The sequence below is a fragment of the Salvelinus fontinalis genome, chromosome 33 (assembly GCF_029448725.1).
Source record: "Salvelinus fontinalis isolate EN_2023a chromosome 33, ASM2944872v1, whole genome shotgun sequence".
Classification (NCBI taxonomy): Eukaryota; Metazoa; Chordata; class Actinopteri; order Salmoniformes; family Salmonidae; genus Salvelinus; species Salvelinus fontinalis.
The window spans coordinates 33,254,207-33,276,965 of NC_074697.1; the positions used below are offsets into that span (position 1 = coordinate 33,254,207).

At 47.2% G+C, this 22,759-nt stretch overlaps 1 protein-coding gene across 4 annotated transcripts in view; it reads left to right on the plus strand.

Moving 5' to 3' along the window:
- LOC129832081 (BCAS3 microtubule associated cell migration factor-like) overlaps positions 1 to 22,759 on the plus strand; it is a 326,378-nt gene that overhangs the window by 134,170 nt on the left and 169,449 nt on the right. For all 4 annotated transcript variants that reach the window (XM_055895829.1, XM_055895830.1, XM_055895832.1 and 1 more), the window contains 3 exons: positions 5,801 to 5,901; positions 13,459 to 13,655; positions 13,822 to 13,919. In XM_055895829.1, coding sequence (XP_055751804.1) covers positions 5,801 to 5,901; positions 13,459 to 13,655; positions 13,822 to 13,919 — 396 coding nt within the window. The remainder of the gene's footprint in view (positions 1 to 5,800; positions 5,902 to 13,458; positions 13,656 to 13,821; positions 13,920 to 22,759) is intronic.

The following is a 22,759-nucleotide window of genomic DNA, read 5'->3' on the forward strand; positions in this document are numbered from 1 at the left end:
CCCTCGCAGACACACAAAACACACACACTCCCTCGCAGACACACAAAACACACACACTCCCTCGCAGACACACAAAACACACACACTCCCTCGCAGACACACAAAACACACACACTCCCTCGCAGACACACAAAACACACACACTCCCTCGCAGACACACAAAACACACACACTCACTCACACACACACACACTCACTCGCAGACACACAAACACACACACACACACACACACTCACTCGCAGACACACACACACACACACTCGCAGACACACAAACACACACACACACACACACTCGCAGACACACAAACACACACACACACACTCACTCGCAGACACACAAACACACACACACACACTCACTCGCAGACAGACACACAAACACACACACACTCCCTCGCAGACACACAAAACACACACACTCACTCGCAGACACACAAAACACACACACTCACTCGCAGACACACAAAACACACACACTCACTCGCAGACACACAAAACACACACACTCCCTCGCAGACACACAAAACACACACACTCCCTCGCAGACACACAAAACACACACACTCCCTCGCAGACACACAAAACACACACACACACTCACACACACACACACACTCACTCGCAGACACACACACACACACACACTCACTCGCAGACACACACACACACACACTCGCAGACACACACACACACACACACACTCGCAGACACACAAACACACACACAAACACACACACACACACTCACTCGCAGACAGACACACAAACACACATACACATACTCACTCGCAGACAGACACACACACACACACTCACTCACAGACATGGACACACACTCACTCACAGACATGGACACACACACACTCACTCACTCACAGACATGGACACATGACACAGAGAGACAGTGCGATATGAGGATGACGTGCTGGCCTCATAAATGCTGTCTCCATCCAGCTTTGATGGCTCAGGGAATCGTCACTGTTATGTGAATGGCTCAGCCAGCGAGTTAGGAGAAACAGAGACCCTTTTCATTCTAAAAGGCCCAATGTGAATAAATGGGGCCAATTTGTGTTGCCCTGAGGTGTCTGAGTAGATTTAAACCTGTGGTCGGATCCCTTAGAATAACACCACCACACGATTGACGAATGTGAGGCTTTTTTCCTTCCTCATTTGCAGCATTCATTCTTGAGATTTTGGCCATATTTTCCCCCCTGTGGTCTTGACGTTTTTTGAAGCGTGGGGGCTGTATTCATATAGCTGTCTTTCTTGTGTGTTCAGACACCTCTTCCCCGGCCGCAAGACTTCGCCGAGGCAAACATGGCGTGAATAATTTACCTCCCTGATCTTCTGGCTGGCTCCTCTGAGTAGGCTGGGCACTTCAGTGGTGGCTGCGCTGGTGCTTTTTGGCCCTGGCCTCCCCCCTAGTTTCAAGTTTTATTAGTCGTATGTACAAGTTGATGCAACAACAATAAGAAATAATAAAAGATAAGAATACTAAAATAAAGTTTAGCCCCTAGATTCCTTTCATAATGTAGTAACTGTGGAGGCTGGCTGTCTCCTGGGCCTTCTACCATGACGACGCGCCACGGCCTTGTAAATATCCGCTAATTGGTGTGAGAGACTTCCAAGGCCAGCGGAAGCTGGTCTTTACCGCTGGGCTGTCTGGTCTTTACCGCTGGGCTGTCTGGTCTTTACCGCTGGGCCGTCTGGTCTTTACCGCTGGGCTGTCTGGTCTTTACCGCTGGGCCGTCTGGTCTTTACCGCTGGGCCGTCTGGTCTTTACCGCTGGGCCGTCTGGTCTTTACCGCTGGGCTGTCTGGTCTTTACCGCTGGGCCGTCTGGTCTTTACCGCTGGGCTGTCTGGTCTTTACCGCTAGGCTGTCTGGTCTTTACCGCTGGGCTGTCTGGTCTTTACCGCTGGGCCGTCTGGTCTTTACCGCTGGGCCGTCTGGTCTTTACCGCTGGGCTGTCTGGTCTTTACCGCTGGGCCGTCTGGTCTTTACCGCTGGGCCGTCTGGTCTTTACCGCTGGGCCGTCTGGTCTTTACCGCTGGGCTGTCTGGTCTTTACCGCTGGGCCGTCTGGTCTTTACCGCTGGGCTGTCTGGTCTTTACCGCTAGGCTGTCTGGTCTTTACCGCTGGGCTGTCTGGTCTTTACCGCTGGGCCGTCTGGTCTTTACCGCTGGGCCGTCTGGTCTTTACCGCTGGGCCGTTTGGTCTTTACCGCTGGGCCGTCTGGTCTTTACCGCTGGGCCGTCTGGTCTTTACCGCTGGGCCGTCTGGTCTTTACCGCTGGGCCGTCTGGTCTTTACCGCTGGGCCGTCTGGTCTTTACCGCTGGGCCGTCTGGTCTTTACCGCTGGGCCGTCTGGTCTTTACCGCTGGGCCGTCTGGTCTTTACCGCTGGGCCGTCTGGTCTTTACCGCTGGGCCGTCTGGTCTTTACCGCTGGGCTGTCTGGTCTTTACCGCTGGGCCGTCTGGTCTTTACCGCTGGGCCGTCTGGTCTTTACCGCTGGGCCGTTTGGTCTTTACCGCTGGGCCGTCTGGTCTTTACCGCTGGGCCGTCTGGTCTTTACCGCTGGGCCGTCTGGTCTTTACCGCTGGGCCGTCTGGTCTTTACCGCTGGGCCGTCTGGTCTTTACCGCTGGGCCGTCTGGTCTTTACCGCTGGGCCGTCTGGTCTTTACCGCTGGGCCGTCTGGTCTTTACCGCTGGGCCGTCTGGTCTTTACCGCTGGGCCGTCTGGTCTTTACCGCTGGGCCGTCTGGTCTTTACCGCTGGGCCGTCTGGTCTTTACCGCTGGGCCGTTTGGTCTTTACCGCTGGGCTGTTTGTTAAAGAAAAAGTGGGAAAGGAGGATCAGCCATAGACAAGTACTGTACAAGCCGGCCTTGTCAGATAGTGACATTATCCCAACTGGCCTGCCGAATTGTCAAGAAGGACTGCCCAAATCAGTGAGTGAGAGAGAGACCACCTCAGATCATTAGTCCTATCTCTCCCCAGAGATCAGGTCATCAGTCAGACCTGATCAATACCTGGCCCTGCTTTGTTCTGGGTCTACTCACTTTACCTGCTGTTACTGCTACTGGCATCCACCAGACAACTAACTGTCTGAAATTACACCATATTCCGATATAGTGCACTACTTTTGACCAGTGCACTATATAGGGAACCAGTGCCATTTTGGATGCATCCCTGCACTTCCTCCTGCTACTGGCCTTGACCAGACCACTCACTGTGTCTCTCCTCTGATCAGCAGGACTACACCACTTCCTCCTGCTACTGGCCTTGACCAGACCACTCACTGTGTCTCTCCTCTGATCAGCAGGACTACACCACTTCCTCCTGCTACTGGCCTTGACCAGACCACTCAATGTGTCTCTCCTCTGATCAGCAGAACTACACCACTTCCTCCTGCTACTGGCCTTGACCAGACCACTCACTGTGTCTCTCCTCTGATCAGCAGGACTACACCACTTCCTCCTGCTACTGGCCTTGACCAGACCACTCACTGTGTCTCTCCTCTGATCAGCAGAACTACACCACTTCCTCTTAGAACCCAGAGACACACGCTTGTTAAGATTGCTTAGGAACATTTTTAAAATCACTTTTGTTTTTTGATGGTGTGTTACCAGAACAGGGTATTTTCCAAAGAATAACACCAATCAGATTTGCCTGGTAAACACCATACATTTGTTATATTTCTACTTGATAGGAATGGTTATATTATTCTGCCTGAGTCAGTTGAAATTGTCAACTATCACTAAAGCATATATGCCGTCTTGCATTAATGAAATAGTACACGGTTTCAGACAGGTAGTGTAGTGGGCCTTAAATAGTCGTGTATTAGTGGACCAGTATAGCCATCTGCTGTGCCAGGGAAAAAACGTTTCCTGAATGCATGACTGCTGTCTGCACACCAAAATTATGTTATTTTTCTCTGAATTGCCCTAAGATCATATTTTATAACTAGTCATGTTGGAACAGAACAAGCTTGCCCACCTGACCCAGATTTATAATGGTCCGTTTTTGGATTGCATGAATAACAGTAATTGTGAAAGGGATGGCGGGCATGTAGGGTTGTGTTCCCAACAACTACAAGTGTGCTTGCTGTAGTTCCTCAACGTCACAGCTAGGAGAGCTTAAAAAAACACCTTATAGTTGAAGACTTTTCTTTGAGTCATAAAAATACATTGAAATGACTTAGGAACTGTGATCACTTGGAGACACCAGTTAGTCCTCTCACTCAAACCCTTGTCATTGTTTTATGTTGCACCTACCCCATATTTTCCAGGAAAAGCGGTGAAAAGCACAAAATCAGCAGTGTAATGTTTGGATTCTTGTGTCAGGTGAACTGTTGTCCTCAACTTTGGTCTAATAATTTTCCCATCATCTTTAAACTCTTACCTTTCAATTGCTACCATGCTTATGCATATGCTTTTCATATTTCTTCTGGAAGAAACATATCAATTTAGCCGTGTCCATATAGGCCAATTCCAGCGAGTGTAAAGGGTTAAGAAAGTCTGTGATGACCGTAAAAGCAGCAGACCCCATGGCTGTCTATTGATCTATCTATATATTTATCCAGCCACTCACTCTGGTAGATATGTCTGTAACTGTTTGGTGGGGTCAGTCTGTCTCTATATCCCTGCATTCGCTCACTCACACACTCACACACTCACACACACACACACACACACACACACACACACACACACACACACACACACACACACACACACACACACACACACACACACACACACACACACACACACACACACACACACACACACACACAGAGGTCTGTCTGGGCTTGGCCCTTGGGGATGACCACTGCCTCCCCACTCAGGAGTCTGTCCCTCCGGCTCTCTCAGGCCAATGGAAGCCCCGCCACCCCCACAACGCTGTAACCCCAGCCAGCAACTGCTCCAAAGCATCAATAATTAATTAGGGAACAGCTATTGCCCCCAAGGGTCAGAGAGCAAGAGTAGAGCAGGAGGGAGAGCGAGTGGAAGGAAGGAAGGAGGGAGGAGTAGTAATGATTTTGTTTAATAAGTAACACAAGCAGGCTTTGTTAGAGAGCAACATAAGTATCTGGCTAGGAACCACACACACCTTCACGCTACCCGTCTCTCCGGAGCAGGTGAGAGCAGTGTTTCAAGCTTTTAGGAAAATAAGGGCAGCCTCTCCACAGTGGAAGTGTCAGTCAAGGTATTTTTTACAGCGCCGCTGTGTGTGTGGAGTCAAACCGACAAGCACACCTCCTTAAGAATCCTCCCAACACCTGCTCTACGCACGAGAGACCCAGAGAGAGAGCGAGGGAGAGAAAAGGCAAGAGAGGGGGCGTAAGAGACAGCAGTGCCTTGTGCGCTCCAGATGAGAACTTAACAACTTTATTAGTCATTTCTGCATTAAACAAATTCACCACGGACTGGGGGGGTGCCAGGAGAAAAGACAGATTTTACACATTAAGCTTCATTCTCCACGCCTGCTTACTCAAGCGTGTTAATACCCTGTCTATCTGGGTGCTTCTCTGCCTGTGCCGCTGACGGGCCTCACACACACACACACACGCACGCTCGCTCACACACACGAGTGTGTACACATGTTCTCTCTCACTTACACATGCTCCTTCACACACTCAGGCACACACATGCCCTTTTGCTCTCCTAAATAAGTGTCACAGAAACAAGCCAACAGGAAAAACTTGAGCTCTTTCTCTCTCTCCCTGTCTGTCTGTCCCTCGCTTTCTCTCTCTCACTCCAACAAACACTATCTCCCTCTCTCTGTGTCCACAGTGGTGCCCCCTGGAAGCCCGGGTCCTGTCACGCGCCACGAGTCTTACGACAGCCTGCCGTCGGACCACAGCGGACAGGAGGACGAGGAGTGGCTCTCACAGGTGAGACGGACACTGCCCGGCTGGCACCTCTAAGTGATAACCAAGTCAACATCATTAAACACGCCAGCACTAACACGCCTGATTCAGGTAATCTAAAGGGTTGATGCTCAGTTACCGGATAGATCAGGTTTATTAATGCTGGGCTATAACAAAAATGTGCACCTTCTGGGGTTCCACCAGGAATGGATTGAGAAATGGATTGAGGAACCCTCCCAATCTATAGCAGCATCAAAGCATTTGCATTATCACATGTCCTATGGTGGCTAAAGAGGGACAGTCATCCCTTCAAGAGCCTATCACTCAGCAAACTATTTATATTCTCTCATAAAGGACTTATCCTTGGCACTAGCCGGTAGGGGGGAAATGAGTGGCTTTTGCGCCCCTTTGACATTTTAAGTTGAAATTGTGCCCAAATATTGAATTTTAAGAACCTGTTATACTAAATTAAGTGCCCTTTAATATATTGTACAGCACTAAGAAAATTCTACAAACCTGATTTCTTTTAAATGAATGAAGACTTGATAAAGTGCCCAAATTCTGCATTTTGACATGTTCCTCTGCATTCTCTGTGACTTCTGGGAAATTTTAACCTACTTAACCCCAACATTTCTCAAATGTTTTACTGCCATTGTAAAGCCCTCATTTCTTAAGATGATTATTTATTTAATGTTAATAGTGATTCATTTTAAGGTATAAAAAAACAAACCCTGTCCATCATTTTAAGGTCAATCCTGTTACAGGAACTGAACTCTCGTTTTAATATGGTGAAACTATTCCTTTTTAAATATTTTTTTCAAAAGAAACCATGAACATCTAATAGTTAAATCCTAGTGTAAAAGCAGCTGGTTCTACTCTTTGGCCATTTTCTGTTGTTCTTTGGTGGAAAACAGAGTGCGTCAAGCATAACATGTCAACCCTGTCACCCATAGGTAGACTAGAAACATTTTTTGTGAAGCTTGCATTCAATTGCCACTCCCTGCCCTCCAAGCTTCCTTTCCCCCTGTCACGAGAGGATTCATGGCTGATTTAAGATCGTCAACCCCGTTACGGTCAACCCTGTTACTTTATTTGGTGCTAATAGGCACTTACTCTAGTACTTTTTGAGATGGGACAATGTTTTTTGTGCTCTTTATGACAGAATGTGTTTTTTTCTTCACCAAGTTAACTTACTCAAACGGCACCTAATTGGTGGAATGACCCAGGAGCTAATAGGTGGTTTTTGGACTAAGTGGCTCTTGACTCTTGGATTCCTTGTCTTTGTCCAGCGGTGCATGATGCCACTATTACAGCATGAAATAAGATTACATTTTAATCTAATACCAAATAGTGGCCATTTTGGCACTGAGTACTGCCGTGAGATGTGGTTTGGAGGGATATACAGTGCCTTCGTTAAGTATTCAGACCCCTTGACTTTTTCCAGATTTTGTTATGTTACAGCCTTATTCTAAAATAGATTAAAGAAAAACTATTCCTCAGCAATCTACACACTAGACTCGAAATTGAGCTTAGGTGCATCCTGTTACCATTGATCATCCTTGAGATGTTTCTACAACTTGATTGGAGTCCACCTGTTTTAAATTCAATTAATTGGACATGATTTGGAAAAGCACACACCTGTCTATATAAGGTCCCACAAAAATGTCTGCCGCATTGAAGGTCCCCAAGAACACAGTGGCCTCCATCATTCTTAAATGGATGAAGTTTGGACCCACCAAGACTCTTCCTTGGTGGTTACAAAAAGGGCTTGGTCAGGGAGGTGCCAAGAACCCAATGGTCACTCTGGCAGAGCTCCAGTGTTCCTCTGTGAAGATGGTTCAACCTTCCAGAAGAACAACCATCTCTGCAGCACTCTACCAACCAGGCCTTAATGGTATAGTGTCCAGACGGAAGCCACTCCTCAGTAAAAGGCAAATGACAGCCCGCTTGTAGTTTGCCAAAAGGCAGCTAAAGGACTCTCAGACCATGAGAAACAAGATTCTTTGGTCTGACGAAACCAAGTCTGGAGGAAACCTGGCACCATCCCTACAGTGAAGCATGGTGGTGGCAGCATCATGCTGTGGGGATGTTTTTCAGGGGCAGGGACTGGGAGACTAGTCCGGATCGAGGGAAAGATAAACAGCGCAAAGTACAGAGAGATCCTTTATGAAAAGCTGCTCCAGAGCGCTCAGGACCTCAGACTTGGGTGAAGGTTCACCTTTTAACAGGATAATGACCTTATCACACAGCCAAGACAACGCAGGAGTGGCTTTGAGACAAGTGCAGCGACGGTCCCTATCCAACCTGACAGAGCTTGAGAGGATCTGCAGAGAAGATCGGGAGAAACTCCCCAAATACAGGTGTGTCAAGCTTGTAGCGTCATACCCATGAAGACTCAAGGCTGTAATCGCTGACAAAGTACTGAGTAAAGGGTCTGAATACTTATGTAAATGTGATGTTTTATTTTTTTAATACATTTTCAAAAATATCTAAAACCTGTTTTTGCTTTGTCATTATTGGGTATTGTGTGTTTAATTAATTTTAGAATGAGGCTGTAACGTAACAAAATGTGGGAAAAGTTGAGGGATCTAAATACTTTCCGAATGCACTGTATGGTTGGTATATTTAACGTTACAGACAGACAAGTTGTATGGCGATACAGTTTGAAGTCGGAGTTTACATACACCTTAGCCAAATACATTTAAACTCAGTTTTTAATACATTTAATCCTAGTAAGAGTTTCCTGTCTTAGGTCAGTTAGGATCACCACTTTATTTTAAGAATGTGAAATGTCAGAATAATAGTAGAGAGAGTGATTTATTTCAGTTTTTATTTATTTCATCAAATTCCCAGTGGGTCAGAAGTTTACATACACTCAATTAGTATTTGGTAGCATTGCCTTTAAATTGTTGGGTCAAACGTTTCAGGTAGCCTTTCACAAGCTTCCCACAATAAGTTGGGTGAATTTTGTCCCATTCCTCCTGACAGAGCTGGTGTAACTGAGTCAGGTTTGTAGGCCTCCTTGCTTGCACACGCTTTTTCAGTTCTGCCGACTGATAGGACTGAGGTCAGGGCTTTGTGATGGCCACTCCGATACTTTGACTTTGTTGTCCTTAAGCCATTTTTCCACAACTTTGGAAGTATGCTTGGGGTCATTGTCCATTTGGAAGATCCATTTGTGACCAAGCTTTAACTTCCTGACTGATGTTTTTAGATGTTGCTTCAATGTATCCACATAATTTTCATGCCTCATGATGCCATCTGTTTTGTGAAGTGTGCCAGTCCCTCCTGAACCAAGCACACCCACAACATGATGCTGTACCCCCGTGCTTCACGGTTGGGATGGTGTTCTTCAGCTTGCAAGCGTCCCCCTTTTTCCTCTAAACATAACAATGGTCATTATGGCCAAACAGTTCTATTTTTTTTTCATTAGACCAGAGGACATTTCTCCAAAAAGTACAATCTTTGTCCCCATGTGCAGTTGCAAACCGTAGTCTGGCTTTTTTATGGTGGTTTTGGAGCAGTGGCTTCTTCCTTGCTGAGCAGCCTTTCAGGTTATGTCGATATAGGACTCATTTTACTGTGGATATAGATACTTTTGTACCTGTTTCCTCCAGCATCTTCACAAGGTCCTTTGCTGTTGTTCTGGGATTGATTTGTACTTTTCGCACCAAAGTGCGTTCATCTCTAGGAGACAGAACGCGTCTCCTTCCTGAGCGGTGTAATGGCTGTGTGTTCCCAAGGTGTTTATACTTGCATACTATTGTTTGTACAAATGAATGTGGTACCTTCTGGCGTTTGGAAATTGCTCCCAATGATGAACCAGACTTGTGGAGGTTTACACTTTTTTTTCTGAGGTCTTGGCTGATTTCTTTTGATTTTCCAATGATGTCAAGCAAAGAGGCACTGAGTTTGAAGGTAGGCCTTGAAATACATCCACAGGTACACCTCCAATTGACTCAAATTATATCTATTAGCCTATCAGAAACTTCTAAAGCCATGACATCGTTTTCTGGTATTTTCCAAGCTGTTTAAAGGCACAGTCAACTTAGTGTATGTAAACTTCTGACCCACTGGAATTGTGATACAGTGAATTATAAGTGAAATAATCTGTCTGTAAACAATTGTTGGAAAAATTACTTGTGTCGTGCACAAAGTAGATGTCCGACTTGCCAAAACTATAGTTTGTTAACACGAAATTTGTGGAGTGGTTGAAAAACGAGTTTTAATAACTCCGACCTAAGTGTATGTAAACTTCCGATTTCAACTGTATGACCCCACTCTCTTCAGCTTGGTTAACCCTTCACTCCCTCATGTCTGAAGCCTGATCTCTGCAGGGAACCATCACATTTCCTCCAGCCATCATTTCTGGCCATATATAATGGATTGGGGTAAATGAATCCAACTTATTCTGTGGTTAGTAGCCACTATGATAGTGTTGCCGGGAGCCAAACCAGCTACCGTCTATCTACCATCTCCTGCACCAAAAATACTGAAGCTTGGCCGTATTTATGCTTGCGCTGTGCTATTATTAGCCAGGTGAAGTATTTTTAATGGAGATTGGCAGCCAGGCCACTAGGGGGAGTTGTGCTGTTTTGTTAAGGTAGTGCTTTAAACTCCAAAGCAGTGACGGGGACATGGTACTATGGGGGGATGGTGTCTGTCAGACAAACTAGTTAAGCCGAGGTTCTGACTGATTGCACTCAAAAAAGATACCTCTAGCAGTGCTATCCTCAGGAAACAGCACAGTGAATTTTCATCGACAATAATTCTGACACTGAATAGCTACTGTAAATCATTGGAGTGGATGAGGCTCCTCAACATGGTATCTCACTTGTTCTCCAGTTTATCCCAACACTTACCTCGTCGCCTTTCAAATTGAAAAGTGAAACGGCACTGGAAGACAGAACACTGGTCTTGATCCATTGTAGAAACGAGCCTTCCAAGGTCATGCTGTCAATTCTGTTCTGTACAATAGTCTGGAGGATAAATAGGGAAACATGTATAGTATGATGATAATGGCTAGATTGAGTTAGAGCACCGCTGTCTTGTGGATTTCATTAAATCATATTCCTTCATTAGATTATCAGCAGTGTTCAGAATCAGATGGATCTGCTTTTTTCTATTGCAGCGCCACATCGTGACCTTTAGTGTGTGCCGTCCGTCTGGGCCCTGTATGTAGCGCGACTCAGGAGACATTGCTTGTGTCCCAAGTGTCCCCCTTTTTCCTTTATAGTGCACTACTTTTGACCAGGGCCCATAAGAGTCTGGTCAAAAGTAATGCATTAAATATGGAATAGGGGGCCATTTGAGACATAGCTTTGGTGCGTAATAGTGTAAGTGTCTCTCAGGTCTGTCAGATGACAACAATGCCTGAAGCAGCACCACAGAGTCCCCCTTATCCTCCTGGTTTCAATACCCCTCCATCAAGTCATCAGGTCTGGCTCTGATGGTCATGACACATTCTATTGGGTTAATGCAGTAGCTACCACGCCTCTGGAGACTGGACTATAATTCTCTCCCTCCTCCACCTCCTGTGCTATACAGTGACTTCATATCAGACATCCCTAAGCTGTTCTATCAACAGTCCTTTGGTGGTTCTGTGAGCTATACACAACCCTATGATAAGTCGTAGTGTCAGGCACAGTATGTCAGGACAGGGCGCGACAGACAGGAGGGCGGAGGAGAGAGACCAACATCTGGCCCTGCACCCCGACACTGAAGAGAGCCATGGCATCTGTTGATCTCTGGGGCTGGGTGACACTAATGGTGTTAACTGGCGAGTAAACACACACACTGAAATCCTCTCTCTGTCTGTCTCGCTGTCTGTCTCGCTGTCTGTCTCGCTGTCTGTCTCGCTGTCTGTCTCGCTGTCTGTCTCGCTGTCTGTCTCGCTGTCTGTCTCGCTGTCTGTCTGTCTCTGTGTGTGTGTCTGTCTGTCTGTCTGTCTGTCTGTCTGTCTGTCTGTGTCTATCTATCTGTCTCTCTGTCTATCTATCTCTCTGTCTATCTATCTGTTTCTCTGTCTATCTATCTGTCTCTCTGTCTATCTATCTATCTCTCTGTCTATCTATCTATCTCTCTGTCTATCTATCTCTCTGTCTATCTATCTATCTATCTATCTATCTATCTATCTATCTCTCTGTCTATATCTCTCTCTGTCTATCTATCTATCTCTCTCTGTCTATCTATCTCTCTCTCTGTCTGTCTGTCTGTCTGTCTGTCTGTCTGTCTGTCTGTCTGTCTGTCTGTGTCTATCTATCTGTCTCTCTGTCTATCTATCTCTCTGTCTATCTATCTGTCTCTCTGTCTATCTATCTGTCTCTCTGTCTATCTATCTATCTCTCTGTCTATCTATCTATCTCTCTGTCTATCTATCTATCTCTATGTCTATCTATCTATCTATCTATCTATCTATCTATCTATCTATCTATCTGTCTATCTATCTATCTATCTCTCTGTCTATATCTCTCTCTGTCTATCTATCTATCTCTCTCTGTCTATCTATCTCTCTGTCTATCTATCTCTCTGTCTGTCTATCTATCTCTCTGTCTGTCTCTGTCTGTTTCTCTGTCTGTCTGTATCTCTGTGTGTCTGTATCTCTGTGTGTCTGTGTGTGTTGCCTAATTTACACAGCTGTGCCAAACCACTTATCACTCACACCCCATGGACGTATTACGAGACCCTATGCTGTCACCCCTGTCTTGGCTCTTTCACAGCCAAATAGACATGAGTGTGGAAGGAGGGGAGCCTGTGTTAAATAAACAAGACCGGAGGATTGAGAGGAGCTCTTAGTGAGAAAGAGAGTTGGAGAGGGAATGAGAGCGAGGGATTGAGGCAGAGAGGAGAGATGTTGAGGGCAGAGAGAGGAGAGAGATTGAGGGAGAGGGCAGAGAGAGGAGAGGGATTGAGGGAGAGGGCAGAGAGGGATTGAGGGAGAGGGCAGAGAGGGATTGAGGGAGAGGGCAGAGAGGGATTGAGGGAGAGGGCAGAGGGGGAGAGAAAAGAAGAGATTGGGTGTAAAGAGAGGTAAAAGCTAGTTAGAATTGTTCTGTCCTCTCATCTCCCCCATCCATCTAGTGTAACATTACTGACAGACCTTTCTGGAGTCTGCCACTCTGTCATCTTAATGCCCATCATGCCATCACTCAGGGGGCAGACGCTGCGGACAGCTGTTCCTGAGCCTTAACGGCCACGGTGGCATTTCTCAGAAACAGTGACGCTAATGTGGCTCTGACGCTCGTCCTCTAATCCCATTGCCATGGAAATCTGTCTCCCTCATTTCCTCTTCCCCTAACGCACGCCGCCCGCCAGCTCACTGGGACTACATCGGCTTGTCTCTGTGGACAACAGGCTTTAGTCTGACAGGTTTACATCCTGGACGGATGTGGACAGTGACGCTGTAGTAGTTATTTTATTTGTCCCAAATGGGAAACTGGTTTTCAGCAGTTTGTACACAAACACAGTACTAGTATTTAGTTCTACCTAAATGAAATAAAACAAAGATAACTGCACTATCCAGTCCAGTGGTTTTATGTTTCTAGCATGCTAATGCTAACGTTATTGTCTGGCCCCTACCAGGTGGAGATAGTCACTCACACAGGGCCTCACCGTCGGCTGTGGATGGGTCCTCAGTTCCAGTTTAAGACCATCCACCCATCTGGTCAGACTACGGTCATCTCCTCCTCCTCCTCCGTGCTGCAGTCCCAGGGCCCCAGCGACATTCAACAGCCTCTGTTAGACTTCCACACTGATGACCTGGACCTTCACAGTCTCAGGTAGGTGGACCATCATGCTGCCGTATGTGACTTCTGCTATTTTAAACAGGTCTCAATGATACTAATGATATATACTGTATAAATAACATGACATCTGCAAATAAACGCAGCATAACAGCAGTTAAAGAAACACACACATAGTAACATTACATGTTTGTGTGAATAGGATCCAGCCGGTGCGTTCTGAGCCGGTCAGCATGCCTGGTTCCTCTCGGCTGGTGGCTGAACGCAGGGGACAGGGGACGGTCATTGATACAGGATCAGGTGGGTACCATGCTACTATATACTCTACCGTCTGTCCTGTCTGTCTGTCTGTCTGTCTGTCTGTCTGTCTGTCTGTCTGTCTGTCTGTCTGTCTGTCTGTCTGTCTGTATATTTGTGGTATGGGACTGTGTACAGATGTCTGTACCTGGTTCCATACAGATTATGTCTTTGTACACACACACACACACACACACACACACACACACACACACACACACACACACACACACACACACACACACACACACACACAAACACACACAAGACCCATGACCTGTGTGAACTGTGTCTTCTTCATAATGATCATAACATTTTGGCTGTGGGCCTAGCCTACACTCAAGCCTTTGTTTTCCTGTTCAGACACACAATCACATTAACCCTTTAAAACCAGCCACTTAATGACCAACATGATGATCTAGTCTGACTTTTCACAGTATCCAAGCCAGAAATCACCTAGTGATAACCATAATCATAACCCTGCATTGTGATTGGATGAGTGGACCTAATGTAGACCTTTCTGGTCTCATCTGTGAATTAGATTAGATTGATCTGCTTTAAAGATAGTGTCTTTTTACGTTTGGCCTTTTCTTCATCCTGTTAGGATGTTAGGGTTTAATCCAATCATGTTGAGATGAAAGCCGGCACGTACAGTGTTGTTCTCTAGGGGTTATTGCTGTTATACTGATCTTGTGAGAATCCCAATTGGATTTAGTGCTTGTGTTTTTATGTCAACGTGAAGCCACCATTAGGATCAATGTGACTGGTATGATGTTGTGGTATTTCTGCCGTGTGTTCAGTACGGTCTTATGATCCGGTGATTGAGTTGATTAATAGTAAAGGCCTTGGATGTAGAAGGTACAGTAACCTATCCTTGTTTGTTTTATCACCACTGTATCTGCTGTTGAAGCACAAGGCCCTGTTTTGAAGAGGTATCTCACTCCCTTTCACCAAAAACCAAAACCAAAATCATCAACAAAGTACTTTCTTAACTGGTCTGAACCAGGAAGAATCGTTCTCTATCTCTATCGCTCTCCATCGTTCTCTCTCTCTCTCGCTCTCTATCGTTCTCTCTATCGTTCTCTCTCTCTATCGTTCTCGCACTCTCTATCGTTCTCTCTCTCTCTATTGTTCTCTCTATGTATCGTTCTCTCTATCGTTCCCGTTCTCTCTCTATCGTTCTCTCTATATATCGTTCTCTCTATTCTCGTTCTCTCTCTATCGTTCTCTATATATTGTTCTCTCTATTGTTCTGGCCTCCCGGGTGGCGCAGTGGTCTAGGGCACTGCATCGCAGTGCTAGCTGCGCCACCAGAGTCTCTGGGTTCGCGCCCAGGCTCTGTCGCAGCCGGCCGCAACCGGGAGGTCCGTGGGGCGACGCACAATTGGCATAGCGTCGTCCGGGTTAGGGAGGGTTTGACCGGTAGGGATATCCTTGTCTCAGTATGTAAAATGTAATAAAAATGTATGCACTCTACTGTAAGTCGCTCTGGATAAGAGCGTCTGCTAAATTACTAAAATGTCAAATGTAAATGTTCTCTCTATTGTTCTCTCTATCGTTCTCTCTATATATCGTTCTCTCTATCGTTCTCTCTCTCTATTGTTCTCTCTCTCGCTCTCTATCGTTCTCTCTCTATCGTTCTCTCTCTCTCTATCGTTCTCTCTCTATCGTTCTCTCTCTATCGTTCTCTCTCTCTATTGTTCTCTCTCTATCGTTCTCTCTATCGTTCTCTCTATATATATCGTTCTCGTTCTCTCTATCGTTAATCTCTATATATCGTTCTCTCTATCGTTCTCTCTCTATTGCGCTATCTCTCTTACGCTCTAACTCTCTATCCCTCTCTCTATCGCTCTCTCTCTCTATCTCTCATTGTCGAGGCGGTAGGAGGAGGAGAGATGAAGAAGGGAGGGTAGTGATGGTTATCAGTCTCAGCTCTCTGGCCTGCCACCGGTGTGGCGCCTCTTATCACACACACACATCTCTTTTCTCTTACCTTCAAAAGGACAAGTGTGTGTGTTCTTTTTGCCATGGATTAGTGCAGTTTGTGTGTGTACATGTTTTTTTGCAGCTAATGTAGCCAAGGTCCCAGCAACTTGTGATTTGTATAAGTGCTTAGTGGCAGTAACATCAGTCATACAGTAAGTTAGTTCCACTGTAGAGACTCTTCCATTGGGACTCATAGACAGTGTCCCCAGTGTCTGAGATGTTATCTCTGTATATGCTGTATCCTACACTACACTCTCTACTAAGACATTCCCCAGGGGCTTAGGACTGGGTCACACACACACACACACACACACACACACACACACACACACACACACACACACACACACACACACACACACACACACACACACACACACACACACACACACACACACACACACACACACACACACACACACACACATACATATTTATGGGCAAGGAGGAGGGAAGTGGAAGCTCTACAGCCAATGTCTCACTTTTCCCTCCTAAACAAAATCAATGGGACATGCAGCCGCCATTATCAATACTGTCTATCTGCTCCCTAAGAGTCACTATGAGGGCCTGTCTGTGTGTGTCTGTGTGTGTGTGCTCCACTGTCGTAGACTACGTGAGTGTCCTGGTAGACTACACAGGATCATTCTGTGGTACGGCGGGACCAAAGAAACAATGCTGGAGGACACAAACAAAGACAGAAAGAAAGGCTGTTCATCTTCTCTGTGCTGATATCTCTCTGACAGGGATCACAGCGTCCCTACAGTCTGGATAGGTAGTTGTTTTGTTATGACTCAGTAAAGAAAACATGTTGCTCCTTGTTCTGGAGAAAAACACTTCCTTTACCCCCCCCCCCCTGGCGTGACATTTATCGGAAGCCAGGGATCTAACTAGTGTTGTTGCTGGCGACAGAGAACGGAGGAAGACAGATGATGCAGGCATGTTATGAGTCAAATTATCACGTGTGTGTCCTCTTGATAGGAGGAGAAGGAGAGATCGCGGCACCAAATACACTCAGTGAACACTACTGCCGTTAGGCATTAAAAGTCTGTGTGTGTGTTTAGTCCATTAAACAGAGACAGTTGGTCTTTATGGTCTAATCAATGTTGGATCTGTAGCTGTAGCCTTCACTGATACAGAGACAGACATGTTTCCCATGCCAATAAAGCCCCTTGAATTGAGAGAAACGTATTGTCACCTGCACTGTGCAGCCCCTCGGGCAGGAGAGGCTTTCCCCAGCTGAGGTGGAGGGATGGATGAATCGGAGGGAGAATGGGTGAGTCCCTTCAACTGCCCAGGAAGGTAGAGGGGCATCTACACACACACACACACACACACACACACACACACACACACACACACACACACACACACACACACACACACACACACACACACACACACACACACACACACACACACACACAGAGAGAGAGTAACACAGAGAGAGAGAGAGTAACTGATCCTTAACCCTACACCCCACAATTACCCGAGCAGCCATAAAGGCCTCCTGTGTGTGGAGAGATAGTGGTCACATTCACAACTCTACCATTATGCCACATGATCTCTTCCTTTAAGGAAATGGGGGGGATATCTTTCTTTCATTACCTGTGACCTCACTCCCTCCTCTTTCCCCCCCATACACCCTTATTTTTCCCCATCCATTCTTCTTTCTCTCCTCCCATCACAATGGGGTCCTTGTCACCTGTCCTCTGCTCTCTAAGGGTTTCACGTCTTCCGGTGGCCTGGGGGTTGCCAGGACAATAAGTTGGTGGCACCAGTTCTAACAGAGATCTGTTTTGTCATCACACCCCTGTAATCAGCCTGTGAAAGATACCATTCTTATCACCACATTACTTTGTCTGACAGAGAGAGAAGGAGAGGGAGGGTTAGAGAAGGAGAGAGCAAGAGAGGGGGGAAAGGGGGGGTGAGAGACACGAAGGCCTGGCTTTTCTATCCCCACTGCTATTTCTCCCTCTGTCCTCTTTTTCTTCCTCTTTTCTCTTCCTCCTCTTTCCTGGGGAGATGACAGTAAATGGTTTCAGCTTGGTAGCTGCCTGGATGTAGTGTTGCCGTGTCTGTTGTCTTTTTTAAGACTTGAGGGGGATGGGGGGGGGGGTTGGCCACATGTAAGGGTCTCTGGTGAGTGTGTGGGTGCATGAAATGGGTGGAAGCTGGAAGAACGTGTGTGTTACATTGATTAGTGTGTGCTGATGATGAGTGTTGTGTTGGTGCACTTTTGAGCTGGAGAGAGAATCTGTGTGTAGTGCCAGGGGGCAGTGGATGCCATAGGTGTTCTGTGTGTGTAATGCCAGGGGGCAGTGGATGCCATAGGTGTTCTGTGTGTGTAATGCCAGGGGGCAGTGGATGCCATAGGTGTTCTGTGTGTGTAATGCCAGGGGGCAGTGGATGCCATAGGTGTTCTGTGTGTGTAATGCCAGGGGGCAGTGGATGCTGAGCAGCTGCTGTTTAGAGCGACTGAAAGGACACCAATGTGCCGGGTATCTGCTGTGTGTTCCCTGTTCAACCTCACACTGTGTGATGTGTGTGAGTGGGGACATGAGGGTGCGTCTGCAAGGACACTCCAGCCCCCCTTAAGTGTCTCTGTTAACTGTTATGTATCCATGGGTATGTCTGTGTGTATGTAGGAAGCAAACATGCATACACACATACAGATGTCAATACCCCCACCCACCCTAAGCCTGCGTGGCAGGGGGTGTAGTGTCACTTTGGGGACGACATGTCAGTTTGGAGACAATGCCATCCCTAAATACACATGACCTCAATCCTATAGAGCTGCAGAGTGCCAGCCTTTACCCTCCATGTAAGGCACTGGGCTGTTGTGGGGACACATGCATGGATGGATGTGTTTCTCAGGGTATAGAGGGCCCAGGAACATTGTCTCTCAATTCCTTACGTCTCTTCAGGGGAAAAGTCCTTGTCATCATCGTTAACACTGACAAGTCCACTCCGAGACTACCCTGGAGTAGACACCATGCAAAGTTTGTGGACAATACTCTCTTTCTCTTATCACTTCGTCCCTCCACTCTTATCATTTCGTCCCTCCACTCTTATCATTTCGTCCCTCCACTCCTATCACTTCGTCCCTCCACTCCTATCACTTCGTCCCTCCACTCCTATCACTTTGTCCCTCCACTCCTATCACTTTGTCCCTCCACTCGTATCACTTTGTCCCTCCACTCGTATCACTTTGTCCCTCCACTCGTATCACTTTGTCCCTCCACTCGTATCACTTTGTCCCTCCACTCGTATCACTTTGTCCCTCCACTCCTATCACTTCGTCCCTCCACTCCTATCACTTTGTCCCTCCACTCGTATCACTTTGTCCCTCCACTCCTATCACTTCGTCACTCCACTCGTATCACTTTGTCCCTCCACTCGTATCACTTTGTCCCTCCACTCGTATCACTTTGTCCCTCCACTCGTATCACTTTGTCCCTCCACTCGTATCACTTTGTCCCTCCACTCGTATCACTTTGTCCCTCCACTCGTATCACTTTGTCCCTCCACTCGTATCACTTTGTCCCTCCACTCCTATCACTTTGTCCCTCCACTCCTATCACTTCGTCCCTCCACTCCTATCACTTCGTCCCTCCACTCGTATCACTTCGTCCCTCCACTCGTATCACTTCGTCCCTCCACTCCTATCACTTCGTCCCTCCACTCCTATCACTTCGTCCCTCCACTCCTATCACTTCGTCCCTCCACTCGTATCACTTCGTCCCTCCACTCGTATCACTTCGTCCCTCCACTCGTATCACTTCGTCCCTCCACTCCTATCACTTTGTCCCTCCACTCCTATCACTTCGTCCCTCCACTCCTATCACTTCGTCCCTCCACTCGTATCACTTCGTCCCTCCACTCGTATCACTTCGTCCCTCCACTCATATCACTTCGTCCCTCCACTCGTATCACTTCGTCCCTCCACTCCTATCACTTCGTCCCTCCACTCCTATCACTTCGTCCCTCCACTCCTATCACTTCGTCCCTCCACTCGTATCACTTTGTCCCTCCACTCGTATCACTTTGTCCCTCCACTCGTATCACTTTGTCCCTCCACTCGTATCACTTTGTCCCTCCACTCGTATCACTTTGTCCCTCCACTCGTATCACTTTGTCCCTCCACTCGTATCACTTTGTCCCTCCACTCGTATCACTTTGTCCCTCCACTCCTATCACTTTGTCCCTCCACTCCTATCACTTCGTCCCTCCACTCCTATCACTTCGTCCCTCCACTCGTATCACTTCGTCCCTCCACTCGTATCACTTCGTCCCTCCACTCCTATCACTTCGTCCCTCCACTCCTATCACTTCGTCCCTCCACTCCTGTCACTTCGTCCCTCCACTCTTATCACTTCGTCCCTCCACTCCTATCACTTTGTCCCTCCACTCCTATCACTTCGTCCCTCCACTCGTATCACTTCGTCCCTCCACTCGTATCACTTCGTCCCTCCACTCCTATCACTTCGTCCCTCCACTCCTATCACTTCGTCCCTCCCTCTCTCTCCCCAGCATATGCCTCCCACTCTCTACGAGCTTCCCCTCTCCCTACCCCTTCCCTCCCTTGTCTCCCTCCCATCTCCCCCTCGTCTCCCTGACACTAACTCACTTTGACAGTGTCTCCAGTGCAGTGTGGGATAATCCACCTGGGCGGGGTGTTAAAGTAGGTCCCTCTCAGCTCCATAATGGATCGATCTGGACGACCCCACAGCCGGCTGCTGTAATGGTATTTTTTACACCCAGCTAGCTAGCGGAGGCAGAGCAGAGTAAGGCTAATGCACACCGCCGCCCTCCAACACACTCCGTCTGTAAAGCAGAGTGGGGGTCGCATCGCAGACAAGTGGTTAAAAATGAATAGGAGATGGGAAATGAGAAAGCAGTCAGGAGGAAGAGCAGGAGGGAGAAAGTGAGAGATGATAGAAACAGAGGGGTGAACTCATTTCAGTCTCCCAATGTGGGGATGCTTGTCGGAAATGCTTTCTATCACTCTTTTTCTAGTTCCTCCCCGTCTCGCTGTCTCTCTTTCTATTTCCATATGGCAAAATTACACATGTTCTATTCAGCCCAGTTGAAGTTAGAATGTGGGGCAACATTGCCCCACCTAAGTAATTGGAGGGGAAACTTTAGCTATTTGTAGTCTATTCACAAAGCCCAGGTGGCACAATGGTTGTTTTATAGTTATTTTAGTCTCCTGATGGTTTTGTCCTTGTGCGGGTTGAGTTGTGGAGTTGATATTATGAGCTGTTGAGGGATTGGCCTGGCTGGGAGGTTGAAAGGATGTTACCATGGTTTCCGATGGCATAGGGGAAGTCACAGTGTCATAGAATGGTCAGGTGACGACTGCCTTACCTTCCTCATCTTTTTTCCCTAAAACTCCCTCCCTCCCTCCCTCCCTCCATCCCTCTTTCCCTCCCCCCTCCATCCCTCTTTCCCCCCCCCCCCCCCTCCCCTGGTCGGTCAGCCCCGGGCCTCTGTGTCCAGGTGTGGAGGTGTGCTGCAGGTCATTTCCTCTGCAGGTGAGCTAGTGTGTGTGTGTGTGTGTGTGTGTGTGTGTGTGTGTGTGTGTGTGTGTGTGTGTGTGTGTGTGTGTGTGTGTGTGTGTTAGATGATATCTGCTCACCTGGTCCACCCCAGCCACAGAGGCAGTCTTTGTATATTCATTGTAGTGGGCAACACACACACCCCTCCAGCCAAGTCACCTTCCAGCTAACGGATACAGGTGACAACAGCCAGGTAGAGAAAGGGTCGGGTGTGTGAGAGAGGGCAAGAGGGAGAGATGAAGTGTGTGTTTGTCTGCATTGCGTGTGTGTGTCTGCATTGTGTGTGTCTGCATGTGTGTCTGCATTGTGTGTGTGTGGGTGTCTGCATTGTGGGTGTCTGCATTGTGTGTGTGTGTGTGTGTCTGCATTATGTGTGTGTGTCTGCATTGTGTGTGTGTGTGTGTGTCTGCATTGTGTGTGTGTCTGCATTGTGTGTATGTCTGCATTGTGTGTGTGTCTGCATTGTGTGTGTGTGTGTCTGTATTGTGTGTGTTTGCATTGTGTGTGTGTGTCTGTATTGTGTGTGTGTGTCTACATTGTGTGTGTCTGCATTGTGTGTGTGTGTGTCTGCATTGTGTGTGTGTGTGTCTGCATTGTGTGTGTGTGTGTCTGCATTGTGTGTGTGTGTGTGTGTCTGTATTGTGTGTGTCTGTATTGTGTGTGTCTGTATTGTGTGTGTCTGCATTGTGTGTGTCTGCATTGTGTGTGTCTGCATTGTGTGTGTGCATTGTGTGTGTCTGCATTGTGTGTGTGTGTGTGTGTCTGCATTGTGTGTGTGTGTGTGTGTCTGCATTGTGTGTGTGTGTGTGTGTCTGCATTGTGTGTGTGTGTGTCTGCATTGTGTGTGTGTGTGTCTGCATTGTGTGTGTGTGTGTCTGCATTGTGTGTGTGTGACAGGAGGAGTTGGCAGCCTTTCTCTCCTCACCTGGACATTAGGTCCCACGGACGTTTTACTGGAGTGTGTTTCCAATCACCGGAGGAACGTGAAAAATGTCTGCTTGGGGATTCGTGTGTGTGTGTGCACGTGCACAGCCATAGAAGGATTGAGAGAAAGAAATAGAGAGGGATGGAGAGAGAGAAAGAAATAGAGAGGGATGGAGAGAGAGAAAGAAATAGAGAGGGATGGAGAGAGAGAAAGAAATAGAGAGGGATGGAGAGAGAAAGAGATAGAGAGGGATGGAGAGAGAAAGAGATAGAGAGGGATGGAGAGAGAAAGAGATAGAGAGGGATGGAGAGAGAAAGAGATAGAGAGGGATGGAGAGAGAAAGAGATAGAGAGGGATGGAGAGAGAAAGAAATA